This window comes from Scleropages formosus, chromosome 22 (genome assembly GCF_900964775.1).
Source record: "Scleropages formosus chromosome 22, fSclFor1.1, whole genome shotgun sequence".
In the NCBI taxonomy this organism is placed as follows: Eukaryota; Metazoa; Chordata; class Actinopteri; order Osteoglossiformes; family Osteoglossidae; genus Scleropages; species Scleropages formosus.
Window position 1 is genome coordinate 15111761 of NC_041827.1, and position 26399 is coordinate 15138159.

A 26399-nucleotide genomic window follows, 5' to 3' on the forward strand; every position below is an offset into this window, starting at 1 on the left:
GGTGGTTTTAAACCAACTGGTTTTCAAATACAATTAACTTTGTGCAGTCAGAATATCTGCAGTCTCTAAAGAAACAAACAGTTCCCAAGACTGAACATTTTTATCCAAATTTATATTAGTAATCTAATCAGATACTGTACTAAAATAATACATAAAAACATTTTTTAAAACAAAACAGAATTACAAAGTCTAAGTGACAAAGGTAGGATATAAAACCTTTAAACAAGGTACAGAATTGAAACAAAAATATAAAATGTGCATAAAAGAGTTCTACACCAACATTTAAAAATTGAGGAGAGGGGCACAACATTGCACAGACATGAGATGAGCTGGCTCAGCAGAAAACTAACATTAAAGTTAAAAACTACATTATACCCAGACTTCCATCTCTGGCACTGCCTGTTGATGTGCTCTGCAATATGTACAGATGCTGAAAGTGACTTGGTGATTGCTCTCATTAACATCCCAGTTTAACATTTAAGTGGTCTGATTTTTTTTTTTTTTTTTTTCTTTTACTTTTAAGTTTTTAAAAAGTTTAAAAATTCAGATTTTGGAATAAGACCCATTTATGTTTATTTAGCTGCTGCTTTTCTCCAAAGCAATTTACAATGTTCAGACACTTAAGTTACTTACTCACTTATATAGCTGGGTAATTTTTACTGGAGCAACTGGCCAAGTACCTTGCTCAAGGGTACTACAGTAGGATTTGGGATTTGAGCCCAGGTCCTTCAAGTGAATGGCAGCTGCTATAACCATTATGCTATTAACTACCCCATAAAAATAGTGACCTATAAACAACTCAATTGTTTGCAACCACTTCATAAGATGCTTGTGAAAAGGTTTAAGGTTTTTCAATTTTTTGACAAGAAAGCACCACTTAAACTATTCTGTTTCCAACTCTATTCCTCTGACTATGGGAGGACTTCCCAGTAAATGGCTAAATCATCGTGAGTCTTCAGACTGACAATACTTTAAAAAAAAAAAAAAAAAAAAAATGCAACAATGTACAACTTCCCACTGACTGATTAATTCATAGGTTTGCTTTCTAAAATGCAAATTATATGCACACAAGCAAAATTAGTACCGTTAAAGGGAAGGGAAAGAGACACAAATTATAGATAGCCAGAGATGCCACAATTCAGTGTTCTTCATAAAGAACAAAATGAATTCTATAAAATGCAGTGAGAGTGATGACATTCTCTCTCCCAAGCTGTAGTGGTCAGAGGCCAGTTGAGCCAAGGAAAAGCAGTGTGACAGAATGGCCCAGCTGAGCTAAAGGAAACCTGAAGAATATATGTTGAGGGTGGCTACGAGAGAGTGCTTGACAGTGTCAGAATACCTGGGTTCAGTGCCATTACTGGTGTTACTTCATCTTAAAATCAATCCCCCTGAGTTAAAAAAAAAATATATATATATATATTAAAAAAAAAAAAAAACACCCCCATATTTTCTGGGGTTTTTGTTTTTTTGTTTTAAAAGAAGAAGGAGCAGAACAATAACCTAATTCATGTATATAAACAATATACACTAAGCTTTGGAGAGCAGGCCTGCTGTATTGCACAAGTTTGTGATAAAAGAACTCCTGTCTTAAAATGTACAGTTGAGAGCACACAATGCTCAAGACGGCTTTCCAGTTTGTGTTTCTTACAGCTAGAAGCCACTCAACCCTTCTAACAAGTCATCATGGCCCCCAAAACAGCTACTTTCCACATTTCATTAATCAGGAGAGCCCAAATGGTGATGCAATTAAGTATGTGTGTTTACGCCTCCCAGGCTTGGTGCTGGTGATTTTCTGGTGGAAGGCGATGTCTTAGATTAAGGCATCTGTGTCCATAACATTTCTGGTGGGGTCCAAACTAGCAAAGAAGCGCACATCACGGTCTTTATCCGCCTGGAGAGACATCACTGTGTCCTCTAGTTCATCTGAATAGGCACAGCCAGGGTCTTTGAAGTATGCTGATAAGAGACAAAATGAGACTGCCATAAGAAAGAGAAAATTTAGACCATAGAGAGAGCAGAACAATAAAGGAAACTGGACCGATCTGGAAAAAAAAAAAAATGAATTAAAAAGTCCAAGCTTGGTAGAGTCTTGAATTTTAGTAACAGTACTGTTCTTTCCAAATGCAGAACAGCTCTTGTACTTTTCTCTTTTATTGATAAATTCCTCAGGGGAAACCAGGGGAGATGGCTGCTGTTGCCATATTACATTTTACATACGGGGGAAGAAAAGGAAAATTACACATTTCTCAGCTTTGCAACAAATGTAAACAGTTGTATGGAAAAGTAAACAATTGGTACAGTAACTGTATACAGTTATTACAAAATGTATACATTTTCCATGTCTGCAATGGGTTATGTGAACATGTATTTGTACTTAGTGCGTTTTACCTTTTTCTAAGATGCTTTGCCGGAGTGCTTTAGCTACCAGCACTCGAACATTGGCTACAGAGTCAGATGACAAGCTTAGCAAACTGGGCAACAGGTGCTGGGCAAACTGGTCCATGGGCATGCAGTCTTCCTCTACAACTGCCTGAAGGAGAAACGCAAAAGAGCTTACTATAGACAGCACCACACCAAGAGTAATGATTAGCTTTTGCAACCCATTTTTGCCCTGGTCATAAACACGGCATGGATAAATGTGTGAAAAATATTTTGTCTGAAGTGAAAGAAAATAATGTGAAATTGCATACAGACTGAGGATTTCTCCTTACCTGGCAAATAAATGCAAAGGCCTGGCGGCCCACCCACTTGGGACAGTGGCAAAATTTAAGAATAAGCTCATTTATGAAGTTGAGGCCCAGATCATGGTCCCCGCTGGCATACAGCTTCTGCAAGATCTCCACCACCTTCACGCAGCATAAGAAAATTATCTAAACACATATAATGGAATGATCCGCTATCCTTTCATTACTACTGTGACAGCTACTTGATCAGTTTTAAGAGGCTAGTAACAGTACAATCAGATGAGACCTCAGCTTCTGATTTCATAACACACATGGATATTCAAAAAAGAACTCAATATAGAAAAATATTTAAAAAGTTACATCCTTTTAGTGCCCTACGCAAGTCCTATACACCGGCCTCAAACACACAAGCATACCATGTACTCACTACGAAAAAATATGAGTATTCATGTAAAGTAAAAAATTCCATGTAAAGTAAAATTTCAAGAACATTATTGTTACAATAACTTTTGTGGCGTCATCACAAACAAATATATTATCAACTTACCAACTTGTATGAAATCCACCTGACTTCTGACACTTTGTCTGTACAGAGGGTAAGTGCTATCTGTCGAAGGTAGTCATACACATCATGATGGCTGTAGAGTTCAATAATCAGGATCAGCTGCCTGCAGGAATACATGTTAGGAGGTAGATTAGGGCGATTTCCAATGACTTATGGATACATGTAAGTTAGAGATACACTACAGGTTTAGCAAAGGTTGAGACTTACTCTGCCAGTTCGTATCGGAACCTCCAATTACGGCTGTTGTCTGTCACCATAAATTCCTGCAGCTGGTAAAGATACTCCCGTCGCTTGTCTGCATGGAGCAACTGCACAGAGGGAGACCAAACGCAGTCCCATTAATATATCACTGTGTGTTCCACATCATAGGGAGTATATTGTCTGAAAGCACACAACAGTATAGTAAATTTGTTACTATGGATTACATCCACCCATTCATCAACTGATCCCTTTTCCGAAACTACTTCTGGTAAGGGTCTGGTAGCAAGAGAGTAAGTGCAGCAGGCCAGACTTCTCTTTAGACAAGAGCTGCATACAATTCATATAGGGAGATCCTCAAGCAATTCTAGGTCAACCAAGAGATGTAATCTCTCCAGCCCTCTAGTGGTGGATGTCTGGTTACACCTGCCACAGGAAAAACCCAGGAGGCCTCCTAAACTGGACACCTGAAAAATGACTGGAAGTATTTCAACTCTCACTTGGGGCAGCTGCTGAGAATGAGGACACAACTCTTCCACTGTAAATGCCACTGAAAGGCATGCAATAGGAAACTGTTCTAGAAAGGGACAGCTGGTAGCATAGTGGTTAGAGCTGCTGCCTTTGGACTCAAATAACAATACGTCGGCACGGAGAAAAGCATCAGCTAAATGAACAAATGTAAAAAGGATATGGGTGAACCCAGTTCCATATCCTGCATGTGCATATAAGCAAAAGTTTTAGACTTTTTTTCTGGAATTACAAGTTCTGACTGGATAACAGCATTTGCATGTTCAAAGAGCAAAAATGTCTCAACTGGCTGCAATGGTTGGGATCCATTACTGATATTAGTCCACATCAGTCATTTAATGAGTTCAACCTAAGTGCTCACCTTGAGGAAGTCATACAGGTGCTTGAGGACTCCAATGCGCACCTCATCCAGGTCCTTCAAAAAGCCGTTGAAAATGGGCACCAGGTCTGCCGCTGTGAGCTGGTCACCCAAGATTACTGCCAACTCATGGATAGAGAAGGCTAATGTCCGGCGTACTTTCCACTGTGAAGATGGCAAGAATATGAAATGAATTTACTTATTAGTTTTTAAAAATGTATTTACAGTTTGGGGGGGGCACGGTGGTGCAGCAGGTTGGACCGGGTCCTGCTTTCTGGTGGGTGTGGGGTTCAAGTCCTGCTTGGGGTGCCCTGTGATGGACTGGGGTCCCCGTCCTGGGTGTGTCCCCTCCCCCTCCAGCCCTGCGCCCTGTGTTGCAGGGTTAGGCTCCGGCTCCCCGCGACCCCGTATGGGACAAGCGGTTCAGATGATGTGTGTGATGATTTACAGTTTGACTCATGTAGCAAAACTTAACATATCATATGTGCAATGTAATACCATTACTAGGATAAAATCTGGATAAGAAATTAATTTACTTGGCTTAACTCCACAATAAAAAATGTCATCTTTGTAATGGTTTGGCTCCTGTATTCACTTTAGTTGACAAATGTGTGATATCATAAATACCCTTGTTATAGAAGTAGGAGAAAATTAGTGAGGAAAAAATAAGCTAATTTAAATGGCAGAAAGGGCAACTGGTGTTAGTAGTTTGTCACCCCAAACACTGATTTTTTTTGTTCAACACTCCACATACATCAGAGTGCAAATGGAAACAGGTGGAGATAAAAATGTGTTTAAATCAGATGGGTACATCAAACTTTTTTTCCTCTGTTCCTTGTGTTTTATGTGCTAACTATGGAACAGTCTACAGCTCACTCTCAATGACTTCATATAAGTTTATATTTGGCATATTTTGTTGAAAAAGTTTTCTGGCTCGTTGTGAGTTTAAAAGGCTTGCCTTTTGTTTAATTGGGTTTATTTCATTTGGACAGTGAAAGCATTAAAGTTAGCCCTAAAATACTTTTATGGTAAGGCTGTTGACATGATATGGAAAGAGGTTTGAAGGTGATGCTACACTCACTTGCACATCAGTGGCAAGCGTTTCGTAGGTATCCTTGAGGCAATGCCAGTTCTGGCGGCCCAGCGTGAGGGCAACTCCAGGCAGGCTGAATGCACAGTGCTTGGCAATCTCTGTGTCCACAGTCTGCGCCCGAGCTGGGTCAGTCATCGACAGGTACTGATCTAGCAGCTGCTGAGGGATCACATTCTAAAAGACAGAAGGTAGCAAATGCCTCATAAGCAACATCACTTAGAACCATCATTAAAAAGTAACGTCTTTCAATTCAAGGTGCTATGATACATGAAAACCACAGAATACTATAATACTTCTGTTTACATAGTTAAATGGCAATAGGGTTTATTATTGCTGACTCCCTGTGGAAAAATTACCTGCACAGCATTTTTTTTATATATAATATATACACACATATATGTATATATACACACTGTATATAGATGTAGTTTGTACAGACTGATTAACCAACCTGGACTCTGGATTTCTCTTCTTCGCATAGCTTGTTGGAGGCGGAGTCCTTGCCATCCTTTTCAGTCTGAACCAACATAGAAGATTCATGAGGGAAAAGTAAAGATGGAGCACAATGGCAGTTAATCTGGTAAATGTTCCATTTTAACAATGTGCTGACATAGCCCTGCTGGTATGTACTTGGAAAAAATCAATATTAAATACCTCTATATGTTTTTACTTTTTGATCTTTTTTGGCTTTTCTTATGAATTTATGTAGAGCAACTTGGAGTTTCACCTTTATTTTCAATAAGCGACCTGCTGCCATAATAATTATTCTACATACAAGGCTGCTAATCACCTCATCAAGAAGAAGAGGTGAACTAGGGTCAGACTGTGGAGACTCAAGTGGTCCTGTTTCTTGTAGAGTTTCTGTGTTTGCAAAACCAGGGTCAACAGGAAGTGATGCTGGAGGTAGAGAGGAATCAGGTCTCAGTTCTGTGGTCTCCTTAGTGTCAGGCTGAAGTTCTTGGTCCTGTTCTCCATCCTCGGTCTGAGTCTCTAGCTGGGCTGCCTTCAAAGCAGCGGAGAGTACTTGCACTTGAGCTGGCATAAGATACCCATTCAAGGTGTCAATCAGAAGTTACTTTAAATACAGTTTAAAAGGAACACCAAATGACACAAAAGATGGTTAGAGTAAAAAGTATTGATTGACATCAAAAGGGACTGAACTGAAATAACCTATAAAATAAGGACAGAAACCAAGTATGAGAATATTTAATAAATTTTAATAAATTGTGGGGGGAAGCAATTTTGTAACTTCAGCTCATAAAAAGCACCACCCTTATGCTCCTACCTTGCACATCTGGGTCATCCAGATGGGGCTGCAAGCAGTCCAGAACCTTCTGGATTTGGGAGCTGGTAGCAGGCCCCTGGGCATCCAGGCTGGGCATGTGATGTACCTCATTCTGCAGAAGCTCCAGGTCCTGGCTGATGTCAGGCAGTGGAGACCTCCAGTAGTGGAAAGAGTTGTAGGTGTCGTCTACCTGTTGGAGTTCTCTGTCATCTGTCGCTATAGGAGCAGAACAGTTCTGTCCCTGACTCTCTAAGCAGTCTCTTGTGATCCCCACAAAGCTAGGACTGGCATCTTCATTAGCTTTGTTGCCATCAATGCGCAATGCTTGGTCGGAAGATGAGGTGCAGTCCGGGCTCAAAGATGTGTGTGGTAGCCTCTCAGTCTGGATGCTTTCTGACTTGCTGTCATTCACTGGGGCATCATTGCAGGGGAGCTGCTCACACCTGGACAGAATAGAGCATATTGTCTGACAGGGCTTCTTTGCAATCTCCTTCCAAACAACTAGTTAAATTTGGACATAAAACTTTCTTGCTGGTAGATAGGGTGTCTACTCACATTATTATTACAAGTTGCAGGGTATTTACCTGTCAGAAAGGCATTTTGCTGTCTCACGAAGGGTCCCATCTTCTTTGAAATGCAGGCCAGTGCTGGAGGGGTTGGCAAATGTGGAAATGAAACGGCCAAGAGACTGGAAAGCAGCCTGCCGCACCTAGAGAAGGGAGACACCACTTCATTAGAATAAAAACGAGAATTAGCACATTCCAACACTTCACTTTGTTAATATAGCAGTCTACAAAGACTTCTTTAGCCATGAAAATATTTCTGAATGTAAGAATGATTCCAGCATTTCATTATAAAACTATGCACTGCATATAAGTGTGTGTGTGTGTGTGTGTGTGTGTGTGTGTATACACACATACACAAACAGACATACACACAAACACACATATACATAAATATACTCAATGTATCAATTTGACAACCTGACCTTGACATATTCTGGTACTGAGAAGCACCTGTTGGCAACCCAGTTTTAAAAGTTCTTACCCAGCGGGACTGGTCACTAATAAGGCTAATGAAGAGAGGGGACAGCTTGGTCCGTCGGACCTCCGGGGATGTGGAATTGGAGACAACCATGAAGCACTCAGCACAAGCCTTGCGAATGCCCCACAGGCTGTCAGAGCACAGGTCAAAAAACTTCGGCATCTATAGGCAGAATGAATAGGTGGTGTGTTTTGTATAAAATATAGCAGGATGTAGAGCATGTGGAAGAAGGAGATTTGTTAAGCTCTAGCTGCTGCAGCCACTAAATGGTCTCACCAAAAGTTTTTCTGTAGCTTCCTGGCCCACAATTGAACAGAACTCCCCAAAATTGGCAGCACAGACCTGACAGGTAAATGGAAGTTTGAGTTCAGATAAATGTGAACTTGCTTTGACAAGGAGGAAAAAAGTAAAAATGTAAAGGACTAATATTCATAACTGTATTTCTGTGTTCATACAAAAATGACAACTGTACATCAAAATTATTATTTGCAACATTTCAAAGTTTTCCTTCCTGTGACCCAGTGGCTTTATACCTTTAGTTGACATACCCTTAGAATAGTTCAGTCCATAAATATGAAATATTTATCTTCTTCTAATACATCATCTTTTCTTTTAAAATTGCCCATAGTCAATAGCTAATGGTTAAAAAAAAGGACTCAAAAGCTCAAATGCCAGCATTACCTGTAAGAAAAAAAAAAAAACAACAACAACAAACAGAAAAAGTTTTTCTGTCTCTCTACACTGCTAGACCTACAAAGTCCATGCTACCACTCCTGAAAGACAACTGGTTCACACCTTGCGTACTTGGAAGAGCCGGGCATCACTGCAGAGCTCACAGAAGCGCAGAAGCAAAAGGTTTTCCACTGTGTCCTTGCTCAGCATGGTCACCACCTTGCACATAATCTGCAGCCAGACAAATGGGGGGTGTCACAGCAGTGGAGCAGCCAACACAGTACTACAGTGCTGGTGCAGATTACAAAATTTGCTCCATGAACAATGAGCTGTGATGGTTCAACATGCTTGGCCCCGCCCCTCATGCCCTTACCGCTACAGCCTCGATCTTGTAGTCATCATCACTGGTGGGCTCTGTGAGGTCTAGCAGTACAGGGCACACCTTACTCTCCATGTCACTCTCTCTGATGAGGCCCTGCTCCAGCAGTACAAGAAGTGCTGCCTGACTTGTCTTCCTCACCTGTCCAGAGAAGCACCATTGATTCACCACAAGGAGGGATATGCTGACTACCTTTGTGTAAACCTAGTAAAATATTGTTTCAACCTTCAATTTTAAGATGTTCACCTGATTATTTGGGTCAGTCAGGTACCGCACTACAATGGGCACCAGATACCGGGAGAATGCCTCTGGAAAGATGGGGCGACTCTCATGCAAAAACATGGCAATGTTGGGCACCTGTTCCATCAGTTCAGCACGTACTGTAGGTTCTGTAAAGGCATATACATGGTACCTGAAACTATCAAGGCATATTGTACACCACAAGAAATAGCACAATTTTTATTCTTTTATGCTGTTTAAACGTTTACTTCCATATGTTCGGCACATCATTTTATTTCTGTATTCCATGTAAGACAAACAATTCACTTATATCTGGTCATGATACACTACAGTGACAGCGGAATCATACAAAAAGAACAGCTTATTTACATCCTTATTTTTTAATTCAAAATGAGGTTCAATGTTAGGTTTGTATACTGATCTCATAATTATTCAGCCATTTATATTGGTGGGTAATTTGTACTGGAACAATTCAGAGTAAGTACCTAGCTCATGGTTACTACAACAAGAACAAACATTTGAACCCAGGAACTTTTGACTGCAAGATGATGATTCTGAGCACTCAGCTACCTTGTTACAAAAAACTTTTGCAGTGTTTTAATTTAAACTCATGCCCTTGAGCATTCATGAAACAGATACACATGGAGAAAAATTAATCACACTGAGAAATTCTTCCCAGTGAACACATAGCTATTTTCTGATTTTTTTTTTCCTCCTTCACCATAATTTTGAGCAGATGTGCCAGATACATTCTGCATTAAGTGTGGAGTCAACTGCATTAATAGCAATGTCTGTAACAGTTTATGAAGAACAGAAGGGAAAAATAACTTCTTAATGTTGATGATCTTGGAATTAAAAAGTTTTTTTCCAACATTTTAAATTATTTTTCAGCATCAAAACTAAATACACCTTGAGTAATAGATTAGACATGGCAATGCTTCTCTGTGCTTCATAAACGCAAATCAATATTGAAGTGATGTTTTATTGGAGTAATGTAATGAAGAATCTTAAATTATCTTGGACAAAAAGTGCTCCCTGTCATTTCAATTAAAATGATTGATATCATTACAGTCTCACTCAATGGGTCCCATTCTGAAAACAGTTATATTTGCTATGGAAATGCACAAAGAAAATTAGCAAAGCATTTTTCCTCCCTCAGATAAGTATGGTTATCTGGTTATTTCATTGTTGAAATTTAAATAGTTCTTTACACTGGCTTGTAGTTTTAAAAAACCACAATGAAAAATAACTACTATAAATATTTTATGAAGTGTACTGTTGTTAAAATGCAGTCCCAATCAAACAAAAATGCAAATGATATCATATAAGCAGCTAAATACTAATTAAACACTAACCTCCATCTTCAGACATTCTGGAAACTGTTTCCATGACAGTGACAAAGTTGTTCTCATTGTCACTAAACTCTCGGAGAACATCCAACAACCCACGTGCCACTATTTGCCTGAAATGTGACATGAACAAAGTACATGCTCACGTGCTGAAAAAAGTACCAGCGAACCAGCAAAAAAAAAAATTTTAAATACACATCACAATGGGCTGAAATACTGGATGGTATAGCAACCAGTCAAACTTTAAAAAGAACTGATTTGGCACTGCTCAAAGAAAGTGTTGAACTCTGTATAACCTTTACATGCACAGTAATAGATCATGGACAAATGGAAAATAATGTAATGGAAAATGACACTTCTTCCATCTATGAAAAGGCATCTATAAGCTGATACGAAGAGTATGAGACTCTGTGAAGGCAAAAGTGTAGAAACTATTGCTGTCAAAAACATATCCCATAAGAAAAGTCTTGCATGAGTGCTTTTACTTTCAGATTAGCGGGCCTGCCCATAGTTACTATCTGCAGAATTCACATTCATTGAAGCTTGAAAGAAGAAGTACAAACCACCACATCAAGTAACACACACAAAGATTTCACCATAGCCAACAATCACAGACAATTAAAATCAATATTTAATAGTTCCTACCTGTTAAAGACATTTTCACTGAAGGCATACTTCTCAAGCCGTCCTAATGGAGTGAGGTTGTCCTGTCCTGCATCAAGAAAAGCTGTGATACGAATTCCATCGCACTCTGAACCATAGTCGTCAAATCCAACTGAAGAAAGAAAGAGTGGAATTTATTTACCACAATTCCTTTATTTACACATACGTAGACAAATTTTTTATTTTTCCTTAATGGAGCGGTCACATGGAATGTCTGGTGAACACCATATGAAAAAGGCACCTTGAGACAATACAGACTTTTACAACTTCTAATAATCAACAACAGCAAAGAAAGTAAAGAGAAAAATACTTAAATTCCCATTTGTTATTGAGAATTGTTGATATCACTAATACCTATAAAACCAGTAAACTTGTAAAAGGTACCCCTCTGACGTGCAACTGAATGGATGTGGCACTGCCTCAATACTAATTTGTCTTGAAAATAGTTCAGTTAAATAAGTTCACAGGTCAAATACTTACAGTCATCCAAATCATCATGCCCATCTTCAAAATATAAAGACAGACCTGAAACAGAAATATACTTTTTAGTATACTCTTTGTGTTGCAGATGGCTTTCTTAAACAACAATAAGGTTGTTGAGCACTACAAAATACTCAGAAATGTGTCACCGAGCCACTCTGTCAAGGATTCTGCATGTATTTGTTAACCAGCTTGTACGTCACTTTGGCCAAAAGCATCTTCGAAATGAATAAACATAAGTATCACCCTGATAGCAAATTTTATACTCTAAGAATTAATACATTCATTTTGAACTGACAAAAAGTTGCATTCAATATTTAAACTTCACATATCCACTAAAACACTACAATTGTTTCTGCATTAATATATCTATTGTGTTTTATCTTTAGTGCTACATGTTTCAAATGCTAAGCACTGATTAAAAAATAGTACCCTTACATGGAGATACTTAGCAGTACTATGGCTCAATAGCATTCTGGCAAGTAACAGAGCAGATCATACACAAAACTAGCAACTAAAAGAACTATTAACTATTTTAAAAAAATCTCTAAGTGATATGGAAAGACTGAGTTAACAGCTTTCACCAACTTTATAACTGAAAGCATTTAAACGGCAGAACTACTACAGCTGGTGTAAAATGGCCATAAGTGCATCTGTTTTTAGAATCAGAATCAGAATCAGAATGAGCTTTATTGCCAAGTATGTTCACACATACAAGGAATTTGTCTTGGTGACAGAAACTTCCACAGCACAAACAGAATGACAGTGACATGACACAGATGAGAAGATAGAATATGTGAATAAAGGATAAAAAATATATAAAAATATAAAGTACACAATATACAAAAAATAGTCACTAGACATTATATGTATGTACAGGTATGTTCTATACAAATGCAAGGGAATGTGAGTGAGAGATATGATGTGATAAATAGATATAATTATAAATATGAATAAATAACGTTGTGTATTGCACTGGTTTACTCTCTGGGGGGGATTTAGCTGTTCTAATCATTATTTTTCGCTACAATGAATGAAAATAAATGGTAGCATGAATTGAAAACACGGTGTCCTGTTGGTTCACTAGACATGATGATGAGAGTACCAACAGGTTACCTTCACCAACCTCATGAAAACGTGGTACATTTCCGGGTGTTTACCAACAATCAGCGAAGCTTACGACCTTTGCAGCTAACAGTACTTTAAAGTTATTCCTCGAAAGATTAGTGATCATTCACATGATTCGACGAGACGCTGGAGAACAATTTTAAAGATCATCATGATGTCATAACAACAACGCGGCCAAAAGCGTTTTGTCAGTTCGCCGGTTATTACACATAGTCTGTTTTGAACGACCTCAGGTTGGTTTCATGACTTTCGATTTTTTTAAAAATCGCCGCTTGATCTTTTTCCCGAATAATCTGTTTATTCCTGAAACTTGAAAGTTAACTTAAGCACTGGTCGACGATCCCGAGCTCCACGCTCAGATCATTACAACCAGAACAAAAAATGTTGTCATTACATCACATCCGCGGTATTCAGGTTCACCTTGCGTTTCAGAAATTAACTCTGGTTGCTCGGATCAACTGTGAAAAATCGATTAAAATCGGAAAACACAACAGGTGTTTAAGAAATCACAACACAGCAGAGCCTCAGGTTTTTAAGGAATCGACGACAGCTAATTTTCCTGAGAAATTAACCACTTCCTGGTTACCATCCTTCGTTCTTTCACTTCGTGTGTTACAAATATCGAATCATGAAATATGTTTCACATTCCACAGCTGGCTGTTTCAATTGACTTTAACTTTCAATCAACCCGGATCGTTCAAAATAGCGCAGGAACCTGTCGCCGTAGTAGTCACACAGTGTGCACACACACACGTGAAAATGCACTATCCATTTTGCTGGGTAGTTGTAACTTCTACGCTCTGTTCAAATAGTTAAAAGCTGTATTTAGAAACAAAAACAAATTAAAATGAAATAACTACTCTCGCGAGCCAGCTTGCGTACTCACTCAGTCTGGACACTAGTACTAGACTCACTCAGTGAGTTTTTAGTTCGTGCTAGCTAAAAGGTAAAAACACGTCTTACCAAAACACTATAAATGCCAAATGCAATTGGCCCACTTCACAAGTATTTCTACGAAAAAGACACAATACTAAAAACAGCCCCGACTTCCCGAGGAAAGCCGTTTGTGTTTCTGCCGAATTAAATCTCTTTTACATTACCTGCCATCTTGATTCGTACAACTGCGCCGCTTCACCTCGGTTTCGGCTGTCAGAGCCACTTCCTGGAACTGGATCAGCCCATTAATTTCAGAAATTACGTTTTTACACTATTACACATTACAAAATGCGCGTAGGAAAGCAAAGAGACCAGACAAAATAAAAAAAAAATATGTATGTAGCCTAGTTTCTTGAATTTGCGGGCGTCGTGTCACGTGACGTGTGCAGCGTCATTCAAGATGGCGACTGCGGTGATGCAGTGATCATCAAATTTTCGATATTGTGTGGAGCTCGAGCGGAGAGGGCTGGGCGCGAGTCGCAGGTCTCGAGAGCATCGGAAAACCGAGCAGCAATAGCGGATCTTTTTACGCCGAGCGCACGTTGGTCCGTAGCGCGCGCGCGCTGCTTGAAGCCCAGCCGCGGCTGCCTGGCCCTGGCTGCGCTGTGGGGAGGTGGCGCTCTTAATGTCGCTGGAATGTTCTTAAACTTTGCGCTCTTCTTGTTTCGCACGCCGACATGGAACTGAGAGAGTTGAAAGTTTGTCTGCTTGGGGTAAGACGTTCGATATCATCATGTGTTTAGCAGGGATGCTGGCGTCTTCGTCGTTCGTTGGGCGTGTAGTTCAGTTGGAATGTGAGGCGAGTGGAGTTTCCTCTTGTGCGGTTCCTGGTTAACTCGCAGATTTTTCTCATTTACTTGAGTATAGTTTTTTTTTTAAGCCACCTCTTATTTTTTATATAAGAAAATGGAACATGTTCATGTTCGCACTCCGGCGTTGTCCGGTAAACCTCTAAGTTATTGTTTTATTATGGCGCAAGCAACTATATATTCTGCATACTTTCTAGTACGTTAGACTAGTAATGTTAGGTTCTTGATTAACTTGTCACATATTCTGCAAATGTCTATCAATTCTATGTGTAAAATATATTTTGACTTGACCTACAGGAGTTCACCATGATTCAGACTAATAATAGTAGTAGTAATCTATTGGATTTTAAGAACTAAATTTGAAGCAATATCTTTTTGTGTCTTATTTCTACAGGATACTGGGGTTGGCAAGTCGAGCATTGTCTGGAGGTTTGTGGAAGACAGTTTTGACCCAAACATTAATCCAACAATTGGGTGGGTTATTTTACAAACCATACTACTACGTGTATTTCTGCATCATGATCATAACTTGATGGTCGGTGCAACGAATGGTCAAGGAATGGCATGTTATATTTTTGCGGCGCACCTTGATTCTTGTTTTACAAACCCAAATCATATTATGTACATGCATTCATTTAGTTGACACTCTCTCCAAAACATTTTACAAGTGCACTTCGGAACAGAGAAAAAGCTTTCAATGCAGACCTGATTGCTAAATAGTGTTGTTTTTTTTTTTTTTTTCTCCCCTTCCTTCCCCAGTGCTGCAGTCCTTGCTGGTGCACATTACTGAAAAAGAGGCCTATAGAACTTAGAAAATGCTTTCTGTGTAACAAGGGACTCTGTCTTACAGGGCATCCTTTATGACAAAGACGGTGCAGTACCAGAATGAGCTACACAGATTCCTTATCTGGGATACAGCTGGGCAGGAGAGGGTAAGTAACATTGCTTAACATTCTAGACTTTTTACACAAAATAGTAAAAAGGTGCCAGATTTATCTTTGAAACTTATGGGGCCGATTTGATATGTTCATGATCGTCTCAGCTCTACCCATGGCGTGATAATTTGGATGACTGTTAATGCTTATTTACACACACTGAAAATACCAGTGAACTATGTAATGTGCTTTTTGAGGTATCAAAAGGGTAGTTGAAAGTTAAGAAATTGTGCCATGATTATCTGATCAACATGTAAAGAATTAAGCTAGTATTACAAAAAACAATGGAAGTCAATCTTTACAAAGTTAGTTATGGTGTTAAGCTTTGACTAAATGACCAAATGTTTAGGGGATTGCTTGCTTAATATAATTAGTGACGACAACATTCTGCCAGTGAAAGTGCAAGGTGCATTGGAATGAAAGAATATAATTTGTGTGCAACAGTAATTTGTAAAACATTACATACCACTGGAAATGATGTTCACTGCAAAATGTTTTGTTGTAGTTTATGACCTACATTCTGTTCTGATTCAGGGTGTAGTGTATTGTGTAGTGTTTTTTCCCCAATTAAAAAAAACCTTGCATATTTTTCTCTTGTGACTTTTCGTATTATATCAGAAATCACTACTGAGTACAAAGTACTGCGATTTGTGTCGCATACACTCCTTCCCTCCAAACCTCTGTTGAAGCATTTGACTGGGAGGCCCTATAACGAAAGCCTTCGTTGTTAAATGGGGCAATGGTTAGTAAAAACTATTGGGTGTAATAATGGGGGAGGGGGACTGAAAGGCAATTAGTGAGGAAATGGTGTATTTTGGTTTTGTTAGTCATTCACCAATGGTTTTCACAATCTTTGTAAATATAATTGCTGGTTGCTATTTGACTAGTTTGTCAGGAAGTGTTAAAAATGGCTTAAAATCTTAGAATCGGTAAAGACAGTTGCACAGAGCCCCCGAGACTATGACTGAGGAACACTGTTGTTGCGAAACACCTTTTTGTGTTGGTACCCAGTTGACCTCCAGCTAAAGGGCCACCCTGTCAGTGAAGGAGTGGTGCAAGATGGGAACAGCTGGGTTGGGATGTTAAAAATGCTGAATGTGAATCCTTGTAATTTGATTGTTTATGCTTTAAGTACCTGAATAAAACAATTTCTTTACAAAAAATATTAGTGATTGTATGCTGTCAGTTGATAAGGGTGTTAAAGAAAAGATGCTTCTAAAGTGAGGCTACACAAGTGTTTGGAACAGGGGAGTGTTGCAATTAAAGATACGCATGCAGACCTTGAGGAACATTTGGAAGTGCTTTAGAATAAGTATCATCAATTGTTTGCGAATACTTTGTACCTTTTCTAAAAAAAAAAAAAAACTCTGCCTGACTATTAAAGGTCATGCCTAGTTATTTTCACCAGTTTACAAATTATGTTCGCCAAGAGGATTTTGTACTTTTTTCCCTCCCCCCCAAGTGAATTTTTTTGGATCATTTGGCTTTATTAGCCTGTTGCTTATTTTATGTTCTTGGTGGCTTCTGAGGTTGCTCATGACTTCAGAAGCATCACTAATTCAAAGGAAATGAATGAGCACACAATCTGAAAATAGTTTTTTACGCAAGTCACTGACTTAGTTGCTTTCTGACGTGCCTAGTACACATTGTGCAGTGAGAATTTTAATGAGAAGATAGACCACAATGAGGTCCTGTCCTCTTCTTACAGAAATCATTTAAATTTTGAGATATTGTACTTTTACCATGATTCCAAAAAAAAATAAAAAATTTACTATGTATTGCTTAGCTTTTTAGAATCTGCCAATGTTTGGCAGGACCTGTAAAAAAATTTCTTTTAAACAAAAGTGGTATTCAGTTTATTACAGGCCCACAGGCAGTGTAGTGGTTAAGGCATTAGATTTGTTAAAACCTTTCATAATTTATTCATTTATAAAATGCTTTCATCATATGCTTTTGCGACGTACATTTCACAAAAAAAATACGAGTGCATTAAATGAATAGGAGATCTGGATGCAGACATGTGATTCTAGAGTACAGTCAATAGAGTAGTCAATTTAAAGCCAAAATTAGCAGCTAGTTTTCTGTTGTCTAGGTAATTAAGGCTAAGTAAATTTACAGCTCTATTTATATTATGAGTCAAATTTGGAATTGAGTTTTCACAAGGCATTTAAGTTTTTGCAGGGAATCAGCCAAAATCTCTTCCTAGGTCTTCTGCAGCAATTTGCAGAGATGTAGGATGCGTCTAGGTTTGTATGCTTTGACTCTAATTTGTCCCATACAAGTGTTGCCCATGTGTACTCACTCATCACCGATGCTGTATGTTTAGCTTTATTGTCTAAAGCAACATTCAGTTAAGTTTTTCAAAACTCCATTCAGCAACATAAGATAGCTGTATTTTTGGTGTGTCATTGTAAGATGGGTCATTACTTTAAAGATGTTTACTATGCAGTTAATGTAAATGTTTAGGCACTGTTTGGGTTTTTAATTTTAGAATGTTGCCTAAAAATTGAAGACAGGTGTTGAACAAGTTATGTTTTTGATGACAGATATTGTATTTTTGGTAATGTGCAAGATCTCAATTTAAATGGGATAATACATTTTCAGCTAAATTGATGTATATACAGTAGTATTGATGGAGCAAAGCAGTCAAAAACAAAGTACTATTAAAGAGAAAAATAGCTTGTTCTAAACCATACTTCTGTTTTTAAACGAAATCTACTACTCCAGATATAAAATTAGTTCTTGTGGGATGAAACCCGACAAACTCTGGTTAAGAATAAATTTTAAATAATTTTCTAGATACTAAAAGAGTAAGTGAAGTATTTGATAGGTCTCAGTTCCTTTTGATCTGTTCAGCGCCCTCTAGTAAACTTGTGGGTATTGCATGTCCAGTCTCCTGCCCTCTACCAGGGTGCTCAGCTGTTCAAGGGGGCTTCTGTTATATCCCATGTACGTACACTGTAATGTTGCCTATTTCACTACAAATGTAAAGGGCAAGGTTTAAAACTTGACTAGCTAATTGACAAATCTAACTTAATTAAAATCTGCCCTGATGTAACTGCATTTTTTTTTTTTTGGCCACTATTTCTAAAGTTTTCTATATGTAGAGTAATGATCACATGATGAAGGCAAGAATAAAATTCTGCATGTAGTGTTGGAAGCAAGACTCAAGTTTCTTAACTCTGTCCTCATTATGATCTCACCAGGTTGGACAGTACTGTCCAGTTTAATTCAGCTGTTAATATTCAAGTAATTATGGGTTTCCCCTTGTTTGATAGGGCAGTGGACCCAAGACTAAATTTCTTCTTATTGGCCCAAAAAAATCTTTTCATGAATCCACAAGGTTGTGCAGAAAAAAAATATAGGATTTCTAAGATGTAAAAGATTACACAAACATCTTGTTTACTGTAAATGAGTATTACAAAATTGTTGCATAGATTGCTTTGAGATATGCAATGGTTTTGAATGGACCCCGTACAGTAAATTAAATGGAACATCCCTAACACCACAAATTAACTCATTTGGCAAAAGTAGTTTTTCAAAAACTTAAAATATTGGGATCATATTTAGCACTGTAATAGTTTCCATAATGCATTAACATCTGTACAAGGTAGGGTAGAGACAAAAATTACTTACACCTGGGAAAATCATAGGCAGGAATTGTAAACACAAAAGCCCTTTGTACCCAAAGCCCTATTGTGTGAACCAAAGGGTACTTTTATTTTCATATATAGTATAACATCTGAATTTCTGAAACCTGGATTACAGGCCTCCGGCTAAGGTTGTGGGTCCTTGTTAGAATTTACCTGTAAAAGTATTTCACACATAAAAACACATGTTTTTGGATGCCTCCCTGTGTTGAATGTATACAGAGGTGATAATGGTTAAGTGTATAATGCATTTAAGATGTGACAAAAGCTTTTTATTTCCTTACCATATTGGACTGGAGCTTCTGCTCAGAGATTAACCCTTCTTGCAAGATTTTTGTCAAACTTGCTTAAGTCAAAAAGTCTGCATTTACCTTATTTTATAGGTGTTAATATTGAAAAATCATTCCAGATAAATTGTAAACAGGTTTATTCTAAATGTACACAAGAAGTTAAAAGATCAGTTTTACATGATTTTTGTAATTATATAGTTTGTAAGTTTTTGGTTAAGAGCATCCACTGATGGCATTATCACTGCAAGTATGCTTTAAAGATGGAGCAAAATGTAGCCTAGAAGAAAAGGACCTCCAACCTGAACATTCTTTTTTAATCCACATTTTCATAGGATGAGATCATTATGGAGAAATTGTTATAAAGTTCCAAGCAGTATATATGGATGAAATGTTAAGTCACTCTGTATAGTTAACCTAATTAGATGTTCACTTTCTGTTGCCTGTTTTCGGTACTGAGAGTGTCTAATGAGCTGAATCTGTTTACCTCTACCTTTTGTAATTAAACACATACAACCTTAGCTAAATTTATGTGGAAATGTTTAAAAAAAAAAAAAAAAGTTTGAAATGAATTCCAGACTGTTTTTTTAAATACTAGCTGAAAACACTGACAATCAGTTGCAGCTGATGCACTGAGTCTGACAGTGGGGTGGTGGTAACCTCACTGCACAGAGGACTCTGCGCTCATGCAAAAACATCCTCACTCTCACGTGAGGCCAGCTGTTTTATGGTCTTCCTGAAATGAGTGGCGTCTGTTTAGTCTGCAAGACAGAACCAATAACTGCAGCCATCGTTCTTGAACAGCCTTCTGCACTGGTGTGTCTCTGTCGCCGCCCTCCTCCCACTGCACATACTTTACATTCAGCAAGAATCCATATTTGATTTTCTGCATATATTAGACACCTGACACGTAAATTTATACTTCCTGTGAATGAGCTTCCTTTAAAGTGCCACAGTCCATTTGTTTGCGTGATCTGCCTGGTTCACTTGTTCATATCAAATGGTCGTGATTTCTGAGGCAATCAAAGGCGACTGCAAATGTGATCCTCTTAATCGTATGTCAGTGATTCCAATTTGTTGCTAAATTGAAAGGCATTGCTAGCACTAAGGGAGATAGCATTTCTTTAAACCCCGTTGATTATGCAAAGCAGTGGAGTTCCTCTGCATGGCATTTTGCCTTTTGTGTGTTGTCAGTATTGTCTTTAGTAACAAACATTTGCATCAAAAGTGTGAAGGTTGACAAGGGACCAATGAAACTCAAGTACTCGGGCTACTATTTCTTCAGTTTTCTGTAGAACTGGCCTTATATTAGTTCATATTGTTGAGTAGTGCCATATAAGGTCTGTTGGGCCTTTTCTTTGTTTTCAGTCCTGGACTTTAGTAAAGTACAGTTTCTTCCTTTTAAGACCTCAGGAGAGGTGCTGTCCTCTGAACCCTAGTACTGTTCTAGAGAAAATGAATGATGGCATTATTGCAAAATAAATGTGTAGTAATTTTGAGATAAATGACTGGATTGTGAGCGTGACACTCTAGTGTTACCCATTCAATACCATTTCGGTATCAGTATCATTCAGTAATTTGTCTTTATGAACACCACCATTTTTCTCAGCTGTCAACTATTTTGCAGCCTAGTGTGGGGAATTTTTCTTATTCTGCAGCATGGTATTCACAACCTGCTGCAGTATTTGGATGTGGATGAATGTTTGCTTTAGCCCCTTAAGGGCTTTGTCTTTCAGAAGAAATGTAGTGGGTGTGCTGCTGAGTGGGGTGGAATGAGTGCGGTTTGTGTGCTGTCTCTGTAGCTGGATGTGCGAGCATGTCTCGCCCATGCTTCCCACATCCCGCGTCCTTTTCCCCATTCCCTCATCTGCAGAGAAAAACAGATTCCCTGTGAAATTCCTAGAATAACAGTCTTTCATAGTATGCCAGTCACATCATTGAGTAATTAATCCAGGCATCCATGGTGTTTTTATGGGCTTTTAGGGCCAGATGTCCTTGTGCTCTGCCTTGTGCAATGTAAGTGCCCAGGCTTTGTGGAGGGGAGACCACACAAGGTGGGGTTCTGTGCTACCACCCCAGGCTGCTGGGCTAGCAGAATCCCTTTCCTGCAGGCAGCCAATTTAAACAGACTTTTACTGAAGAACTTGTAGTGCTGCAGCAAGCAGTATATTCGGTTGAATTTACATCTTCTTTAACCTGTTTTGGCTTCGTACAAAGGGGACAGAAAGAAAGTAGACTATTTCCAAATATTTTGTTAAATGTTTCCTGTAAGAAGAGGAAAAATAAATTTTAAAGAAACACTTGCTATGTAAGTTTCTGTGGCGTTTTGTAAGACACGTAAGCATGCTTGGAATGATTTGTGGCATATGGTTCCTCTCATTTATGGATATGGTCTATTACTATGCTATATGTTTATGAACCTATGGTTTAACAGAAGGATCTGGGGGAATGGATGTAAAAAATTAAGGTCTTGTTATAGACCCATATGCTTCCTGTGATCAGCTTCTGGTTTTTTATTTGAACACTTGCATTTCATTAAGTGCTGATTTTGTTTTGCTCACTTGACACATTTGTGCAAGTAGACTTACAGGGATAGCTTTATTCAAGGTAAAAATACTTTTAATGCCTCACTGTGACTTTAAAATATGAACTTTTTTTTTGACAGAATGCTGAGTAGGTTTGGATTCATTAGTTTTCATCCTTTTTGATAAATGCATATCCATGTGAAGTGAACTTGAAAAAACACAAGGATTCTGTACAATTAAGATTTATACCTGCTATAACTGAATTCTTACATGAACATATACCTTCTTTTCTATTAGATCCTATAGAATGACACATTATAGGGGTGAGTTAGTCAAGCCTCTACTGAACTATTGTGTAGGGAATACTAAAATGTGCATTTAATTTGGTGCGTTACTAATAGAGGCCTTGGCTAATTGCACAGATGCATTCAAGCCAGAAATGAAGCCTATCGGAAAATATTATAGGGGAAAACCTGCCAAGAATCCCCCCCTTTAACAACACTGTGGGTAGTTAGTCTAATTTCTGTGTAGCATCTTGCTGATAATGCTTGGAAGGGGAGGGGAGGACCGAAGTTTGTGTGTGTGTGTGTATATACACTTGCATGTATTTAAACTGTAGTGTTTCTGCCTCATGGTGCTCATCATTCCAATGATGGCTACCACATGTGGGGAGTTGCTGTGCTCAGGCTACAGTGCAGCCCCTGTATCCGAGAGTGAAACAGACTGCCATGTAGGCCTGCCATGATGAGCCTTTTGGGGGTTTGTTAAATGTTCGTGTTGTTTTTCCAATCCTATTGAATTATTTTTGGTTGGGTTAAAGAGAAGTTATGGAGACCATTAGTAGCCATGATCTACTGTACTAAGGTAATTGAATGACTATATATATTAAATTGGGTTCTCTAGGCAGTTCATTTGCACAAAATGACAACATTTAAGACCAAATTTGTGTAAGCTCCTTATGCAACTTGAGCTGTTTTCTTTGGGCTCGGTTTTAAGAAAATTACTTGATATGCCATGAAACTGCACATATTTTGTGGAAGAATTAAAAAAAACAATGTGGCTTATGTCTGGGTTTTGTTTTGCTCTGGACAGTGGTTGAAAATATTGAATGTAAATTGAAACTTATGTTAACCTCTGCTTTCCTTGTCCATTTGCTCATTTGCCCACAGTTCCGCGCCTTGGCACCAATGTACTATAGAGGCTCTGCTGCAGCAATCATTGTTTATGATATTACTAAAGAGGTAGGCTACCACTGCCTCATTTCATTAGACTGCTAGCACTGGGGTAGTGCAATTAAACATGTCATGTACCTTTGAGTCACCATTGGAAAAAGTGGTTCAAACATTAAGATTATAATAAGGCTTGGAATGACACTTTGCAAAGCAGTATTTTTTTTTTTAAATTGTATACACTCTTATCAAAAGCCTGAGATTTGTAGTAAAAATTGTAAAATGTATTGCTAGAATTTCATCTGTCCCTTTGCATTTGCTCTTTGTTAAAAAAAAAAAAATAAGCTTAATGTATGTGCTGCAGCCCTAAAACTTCATTTGCCATCTTCAGGAATCCTTTCAGACCCTGAAAAACTGGGTGAAGGAGCTGCGACAGCATGGTCCGCCCAACATAGTGGTGGCCATTGCTGGCAACAAATGTGACCTCAGTGATGCCAGGTACAGCACCTCCACTCCTTGTCTCTGAAAGTCCCCTTATTAACGATTTAATTTCATGTTAAAGTACACCTTTAAAATGTCCTTGCCACATCTGATCACGTACATAGTTCTAAAATGGTAATTGCTGTAAAGGGAAAGGCACTTACATGAATTGTGTTTATGGGTGAAAGTGAGTTGCTTAAATCATTTGCTCTGTTTTAGTTCCATGTTCCCTGTGATAAGGCTAAAGATTTTTATTTTAATCATTACAAGTTAAACCAAATGAGGAACACTGTCTGTACTGAGGAATTCTGTATTGTACACAACTTTAAGTGTACTGTTTAATGTTTCAACTATACTGTGATCTCACCATGAAATTTTCTTTACTGTTGAAAATAAACCCAAATAGTAACTTGGTGTGGCGCAGCAAGTGGCGCCGCTGTCTCACAGCACCTGGGTAGTGCGAGAGGACATGAGCTCAGTTCCTGCTCAGTCTTTGTGGAGTCTACATGTTCTGTGTCTGAGGGAGTTTTTCGGTTTCCTCCCGCAGTCCAAAAATATACTGTTCAGATTCACCTGTAGGGTACCTGTTTCAGTGATGTATGGGTAAGTGACTTATTGTAAGTAGTGTACAGTACTAGCAGTGTAAGTTACCTTGGTGAATAAGGTATGGGCTGATAACACTGGTTTGTTGGAAGTCGCTTTGGAGACGAGCATCTGCTAAATGAATAAATGTAAAGTCCATTACTGTAAAAGGAGAAAATTAGAAGTTTTTGATCCACTGGTACATTAATCTTAATTGTGACTATCAGGACAGTAATATCTAACATCAGAAGTGAGAAAGTTTAATCTGCATATAATGTAAACATCTTCACCTGTAGTACTAGGGTGTCGGTTCTGCGACTTGCAAGAGATGCAATTTGATCAGCAGCTCAGGGGTCTGATTACTGAGAGGGTTCAAAGTCTCTAAATTATCTCCCATACTTCAACACAAACAGGAGTGACAGAATGGGAAGAGGACAATGATCAAATAAATTAGCCATCTTAAGTTACCCATCTTAGTTTACTTGCCATTAAAACACTAATTCAAGTTTTGAGATTTATAGTGTGTATTAATATGAAAGCAATATTGTTTTCAAATGCCTCCACAATTATGCTTCCTGGTGTATTGTTTTTGTAATTCAGATGTTCTTGTGGATTAGAAGGCATCTGTCTGTCTCTCTCCCCCATCCATAGTGCTTTTCTTACAGTGTGAACACATTCATCTCTTTACAGAGAAGTCTCAGAGAAGGATGCCAAGGACTACGCTGACTCTATCCATGCCATCTTCGTGGAAACTAGTGCCAAAAATGCAATTAACATTAATGAAGTCTTTTTAGAGATAAGTAAGTTTTGATCTGGATCTTTTAAACATTTTGCAAATATCTTAAGTTTTGATATAGCATAGAGAATAACACTTTTTTTTTTTTTTTGTACTGATGTGTGTGTGTGTGTGTGTGTGTGTGTGTGTGTGTACTTTTTCAACACTCAGTGGCCACTGTATTAGGTCTTAATGTATGTATCTTAAAACATTCCTCAAACAATTATACTTCCACCACCAGCCTGTACCCTTTGTCAAAAGGCAGGATAGATCCATGTGGTTGACACCAAATTCTGACCTTACCATCAGCATGTAGAAACAAAGATTACTTGGAACAAGTGACATTTTCAGTCTTTAGTCATCCTGTTTTGGTGGTCATATTTCCACTATAGCCTCAACTTCTTAGTCTAAGTTGACAGGAGTTACCAGGCATGCTCTTATACTGCTGTAGCTATCCACTTCAGAGACTAAATTGTGTGTTCAGAGATGTTTTTCTGCCCACCACCTGTTATTTTTGCACTTGTCTTCCTGTTTCTTGTAACAAGTCTGATCATTCTCCTCTGACTTGTCAAGTTATGTTCATTGCACCTCTTTGTAAACTATACATGCTGCAGTATGAGAATCCCAGGAGACTGGCTGTTTTCTAAGATGCTGGTATGATATACCACATTCACCATGCCTTGGATCATATTTCTTGCCCATTTTAATGCCTAGTCCAGCAGTAATTGAACTCTCATGCTTTATGTATACTGGGTTGCTACATGATTTTCTGTTTAAAGAAGCAGGTTGCCTACATAAACAAGCAGGTGGATCTAACAGTGGCCACTGTATGCAAAATTATGCATGAAGTGTAATCCAATTAACTGCTGTTTGAGAGTTAAGCACACACTTGCTGTTTCTACAAGAGTTTTGCAAATCTTTGTAGATATTGGTATGCCATCTTGTACTAATCTGGAACCAATGTCCTTTTCCAGGCCAGAGAATTCCTGTCGTGGACGCCAGTGGGGCATCAGCAGGAAAAGGCTTCAAATTGCGTCGAGATCCATCTGATTCTCGGCGCAACTGCTGCTGATGCTGGCCATTGGTCAACTCCCATGTACCGAAGAACTGCGTCCTTGAAGTGGAACAAAGGTGCTCCGGTACTCTTTCACCACGGGATCCACTGAGTCATGCTATGCATATGTCCATGTTCACATCACAAAAAAGAACGTCAACTGTGCCCTCTGCACAGGTCAAGCAACATGCTGCACTATGAGGGAGGAAAAAAAATCATGGTAATGGAAAATCATGGAAATGTTCTCTCATGGTATTTGTACTTTCTTTGCCACAGTTGCTAAGCCTATCCTATCTGCAGGAAGGAACCCCTGCAAAATGCATGCCTTTCAGGACTCATTCCATTAAACAGGCTACATGTCTCGGGCTGTTGAAAACCATAATGCTATACAGCTGCACCACCACCCACTTTTTTTTTTTTTTTTAAGAACTGAAGAAACAAAACTACATTTATTAGTGCACTGTTTGTAAAACCCCTTTCCAGATCTTAGCATTGTAAGCCTGCATCTGGCTTCCAAAGCTCTTTACATCA

General features: G+C 38.6%; 2 protein-coding genes across 3 annotated transcripts; one reads left to right on the forward strand and one right to left on the reverse strand.

Moving 5' to 3' along the window:
• Positions 1 to 553: 553 nt before the first annotated feature.
• Positions 554 to 13858, reverse strand: ppp4r1l (protein phosphatase 4, regulatory subunit 1-like). Its single transcript, XM_018742237.2, has 20 exons — positions 13767 to 13858; positions 11539 to 11583; positions 11041 to 11170; positions 10402 to 10508; positions 9053 to 9195; positions 8801 to 8947; positions 8551 to 8658; positions 8032 to 8097; positions 7759 to 7917; positions 7296 to 7420; positions 6712 to 7154; positions 6217 to 6461; positions 5878 to 5943; positions 5415 to 5600; positions 4337 to 4498; positions 3457 to 3557; positions 3232 to 3352; positions 2712 to 2846; positions 2389 to 2530; positions 554 to 1956 (listed from the first exon to the last, which is right to left on the reverse strand). The coding sequence occupies exons 1-20, from the start codon at positions 13771 to 13773 to the stop codon at positions 1811 to 1813; spliced, it is 2784 nt and encodes a 927-aa protein (XP_018597753.1). The 5' UTR covers positions 13774 to 13858; the 3' UTR covers positions 554 to 1810.
• Positions 13859 to 13969: 111 nt separating this feature from the next.
• rab22a (RAB22A, member RAS oncogene family) lies at positions 13970 to 26399 on the forward strand. 2 transcript variants are annotated; one of them, XM_018742228.2, is made up of 7 exons: positions 13970 to 14315; positions 14806 to 14885; positions 15262 to 15343; positions 22978 to 23049; positions 23369 to 23475; positions 24730 to 24839; positions 25789 to 26399. In XM_018742228.2, the coding sequence occupies exons 1-7, from the start codon at positions 14280 to 14282 to the stop codon at positions 25884 to 25886; spliced, it is 585 nt and encodes a 194-aa protein (XP_018597744.1). In that variant the 5' UTR covers positions 13970 to 14279; the 3' UTR covers positions 25887 to 26399. The 2 variants fall into 2 exon arrangements, with proteins under 2 accessions (XP_018597744.1, XP_018597745.1); XM_018742229.2 differs by having other exon boundaries at positions 14806 to 14840.